Below are 4154 nucleotides of genomic sequence, written 5' to 3'. Positions count from 1 at the left end.
GTGTGTTTGCTAAAGAGTTAGCCTTTTTATGCTAACTTTTATGATTGCTCCAGTGTGGTCCATGGTGGGAAGTGTGTGTTTGCTAAAGAGTTAGCCTTTTTATGCTAACTTTTATGATTGCTCCAGTGTGGTCCATGGTGGGAAGTGTTAGCTCCTTGACCTGGTCTTTGTGCACATACAGCAGTGTGAGGAAGCTGGTGAAGCTCAGCGCGGTTCAGTTCATGCTGAACAACCACACGGTGAGTCCTGCAGGATGAAGCCTCACAGTTATTAAAGGCTGTGCCACATGATGAGGATGATGATGTTGGTTTGTTTCGACAGAGCGAGCATTTCTCTTTCCTGGGGGTGAACAACCAGTCCAACCTGAGCGATATGAGGTGTCGGACCACCTTCTACACAGCGCTGGGCCGCCTGCTCATGGTTGACCTTGGTAAGTGAGCAGATATTCCTGTGTGTCAGCGGTGTGCCTGCTGGGAGGTTAATAAAGGTGATTTTGGGTGTGTGTCTGTGTGAGCAGGAGAAGATGAGGACCAATTTGAACAGTTCATGCTGCCTCTGACAGCGGCGTTTGAAGCTGTGGCTCAGATGCTGAGTACCAACACATTCAACGAGCAGGAAGCCAAGGTGACTGAGACTCTGCAGCTCGTCTGTCAGCTTCGGTCCTCCAGAGCGCTGATTGGCTCGTCTCTGCTCTTTAACTGATCTCAGTCTGTTTCCTGTAGAGGACTTTGGTTGGCTTGGTCCGAGACCTCAGAGGCATCGCGTTCGCCTTCAATGCAAAGACAAGTTTCATGATGCTGTTCGACTGGATGTATCCTTAAAGCCAAGTGGCACCGACTCAATAACCTGTCTGATAAATTGGACTTTTATCCCTGTTTGGTTGGAAGACGTGTCCTTAACCAGATCACCAGATATCCGGCATACATGCCCATCCTGCAGCGGGCCATCGAGCTGTGGTACCATGACCCGGCCTGTACCACACCGGTCCTCAAACTCATGGCAGAACTGGTTCACAACAGGTAAACGCTGAGATGCTGGGACATTAGAACCTCCGGTTCTGGATTCCAATCCTTCAATGTTTGAATCAAACTGCATCTGTGCAATCAAACTAGCAACCCTAAGAGCAGCATGAATTTATGCCACGCATACATTTGTGATGACAGACGGCTTTGATGGCATGAGGAGACTTTGAAACTGTTTTTTGCTGCTACATTTCGTCTGGTGATGCGCTGTGCGCGCCCATCTAGAGTTAGCCAGGATATTGGGGACATGTGGAAAAGCCTGGAACTATAAACGCTGCAGACGGCCTGGCTTCAGGTCTGTAGGGTCCGCCATCCTGTCAGCGGAGACAATAAACCAGAGATTGTTGTTTTTTGAAAGAACTTGGCAAATGTTCATTACCAGAAATAGAAATTCAAGTATGCAGCAAAAAATGTTTAAACATATATATATATATATATATATATATATATATATATATATATATATAAAAAAGTATAAAAAATCATAATTTACATTTTTAAGTTTTGAAATTTAATAATTTAATAAAAAGCTTTAAAGTAAAAGTCAAGTCAGCAGGGAATAATCAGTGGGTCACTATTTATAGCTAAAACTAATATGTTCACTGCCTCCAGTGAAGCACATTCAGATGAAAATGACTCTTAATTAAAAACACTGATCATTTATTGAACAGGATGGAATCATTTCAGATTTAAAGCACTTTCAGAAGTTTAAATTCTGAATATGAGTGACTTTTCCTTTACCAATGATTTCCGTTCTGATGACTTCCAGCATGGATCGGCCACAGCAGCTGTTCTTGTCCATGAAGTCCAGCAGATGGTGCTGTTGTACCATCTGAACAATAATTCTGCAGGCCAGCGTTTCCAAACCTTTTTTAACTTGTGTTCCCCTTTGGGCATGGAGTCCCCCTCTCAGTCAAAAGTATTAATGTCCAAAAGTGGAACTTGCAATAACTGATTATAAATAAAAACCATTTTATTTAACCCTTTTAACTTGAGAATAACTTTGGCATGTGATTCTTTGCAAAAAATATCATAAATAGGTTGCATGGAAGTTATTAAGGAATTAAAATACAAAATAAAATCATATTATAAAGCTCCTCTGAGTAACTCCCTTATAATCACATTTAAACTGGATTAATTGGGAACAAAAAAAATATAGACTGGCTTAACTAGTTTTAGTTTGTTGTCATCCTGAGCTGCTTTGATGAGCTCTGATAGCTCAGTGTGGGAAACAGCTGATCCCAGGCTGTTCTCTACATGCAGTCTGTTCCTCTGCTTGGTGGAGCATTGTTTGAATTTCAACCATTCTGGTTCCGACACCAATTCTTTTAGGAATTCAGTTCATAAATACTTTATTAATCCCAAAGGAAAATAAAATGTCGCAGTAACTCAAAGATTATTTCTTAAACAGTTTTTACTGTAGGTGTTGATAGCTTTACACAGGGAGGATCTTCTAATCCAGTGCCGCAGCGTGACATCACAAACCAGTAGGTGGCAGTAGTGTTCTTGGACAAACATGGATGCCTCCAGTAAAGCACATTCACATGAAAATTACTCTGAATTAAAAACACTTATTTATTGAACAGTATGTAATAATTTCATATTTAAAGGACTTTCAGAAGTTTGAATTCTGAATATGAGCGGACTTTTCCTTTAATACCGCGATCAGACATCTTTTTATGCAGACCTCCGGCCGCATCGCTGCCCCCCTCAGGACACTGTGCATCATTTCATGGGCATTACGCTGCCGTGCGTTATGCAGAAGTTAGGCTGTCGTTGAGCAGAAGTTCTGGACTCGCTATGAATACTCTATGTATACGCCCGAAATTGAAAAAATACTTAGAAATTTCAGCGTATGTGAGCGTTTTAGAAGATTCTGGGGTGTCAGGCAAGGTGTGACTAAATCTGCGAGGTGTGACACGGCCCTTTATGATTTTGCTGCTTAAAAGAATAAAAGCAAAATAAATGAAATGATTAGAAACTATTTTATTGATCCGATTTGCAAATGGAGGCATCACTGGTGTGAAACTGGTGTGAAACCATGGCCCAGCAGCACCAGCTGGTCTCTGTAGGCATCAAACTTAGTTATCCTCTTAAAGCGTGGTCCTAGAGACTCAAACATCCGAGGCTCGGGTTTAACCTAAAGGTTTCCGATTCCTCTTCATCTGTCTGCAGATCTCAGAGGCTCCAGTTTGATGTGTCGTCTCCCAATGGAATCCTGTTGTTCAGAGAAACCAGCAAGATGATCACCACATACGGTACTGGGACTAGACCCTCACAGGTCCAGCGTTCGCTCTGAACCGAAGTGACCTCGGCTCGTCTGTTTTAATTCCCAGGGAACCGGATCCTGACTCTGGGAGAGGTCCCCAAGGACCAGGTGTACGGCGTGAAGCTGAAGGGCGTCAGCGTGTGCTTCGCCATGCTGAAGGCGGTGCTCAGCGGAAACTATGTCAACTTCGGGGTCTTTCGTCTCTATGGCGACGACGCTCTGGACAACGCCTTGCAGACATTCATCAAACTGCTGCTCTCAATCCCTCACAGTGACTTACTGGTAGGTCCACGCTCTCCCAGCCTCACGTGGTTCATAAAAGCTCTGGAAAAATGCAATTCAGAAGGTTTGCGTTCTGGAAAAAGGTTTTTTAAAATCTGTTTCCAGTCTCCTCCCTTCCGTGTGTCCTTTCATCCTCCTTTCCTTCATAAGATCTTCCTCCTTCCTTTCCTTTTGTCTTTCCCTCATCTTGTGTTCCAGCCTCAATCATTTCCTCCCTCATCCCTTGTAGTTCCCAGGTTCTGTGCTTAAAGCATGGAAGTAAATCTGTGTCGCTGGGATTTGAATTAAAAATGCCACTGAAATTTAAATGTTGTATGTTTGTTCTTACTGTTTCAGTGTTGAAATATATTCACAACACATTTTTGACCTAAAAAAATTCATTGTCATTATTTCTACACAGTTGAACTTTCATTTATTTTCTCTTCAAGCTAAAAATTCACATTACTATTTCAGTGATTACATTTTCAATACTTATTTTTCTGTTTAATTTTTCAGTGTTAAAAAAAATCTATATAAAAAAATTCAACCTTTCAAAATTCAAACTCAATATTTTCAGCCTCCTGAGATTCAACTGGCTCTAT

At 42.0% G+C, this 4154-nt stretch overlaps 1 protein-coding gene across 2 annotated transcripts in view; it reads left to right on the top strand.

The window, feature by feature from the left end:
• The window catches only part of xpo7 (exportin 7), a 36647-nt gene that overhangs the window by 29609 nt on the left and 2884 nt on the right, over positions 1 to 4154 (top strand). Inside the window, exons 17-23 of one of the 2 annotated variants that reach the window (XM_015399510.1) lie at positions 176 to 239; positions 322 to 430; positions 518 to 624; positions 723 to 811; positions 912 to 1019; positions 3198 to 3280; positions 3359 to 3573. In XM_015399510.1, the coding sequence (XP_015254996.1) occupies positions 176 to 239; positions 322 to 430; positions 518 to 624; positions 723 to 811; positions 912 to 1019; positions 3198 to 3280; positions 3359 to 3573 (775 nt within the window). The remainder of the gene's footprint in view (positions 1 to 175; positions 240 to 321; positions 431 to 517; positions 625 to 722; positions 812 to 911; positions 1020 to 3197; positions 3281 to 3358; positions 3574 to 4154) is intronic. The other variant, XM_015399509.1, reaches the window with a different exon arrangement.

This window comes from Cyprinodon variegatus, unplaced genomic scaffold, assembly GCF_000732505.1.
Source record: "Cyprinodon variegatus isolate N-32 unplaced genomic scaffold, C_variegatus-1.0 Scaffold1020, whole genome shotgun sequence".
Taxonomy (NCBI): Eukaryota; Metazoa; Chordata; class Actinopteri; order Cyprinodontiformes; family Cyprinodontidae; genus Cyprinodon; species Cyprinodon variegatus.
The sequence above is the reverse complement of the archived record's forward strand: the minus strand, read 5'-3'. Positions and strand labels throughout refer to the sequence as shown.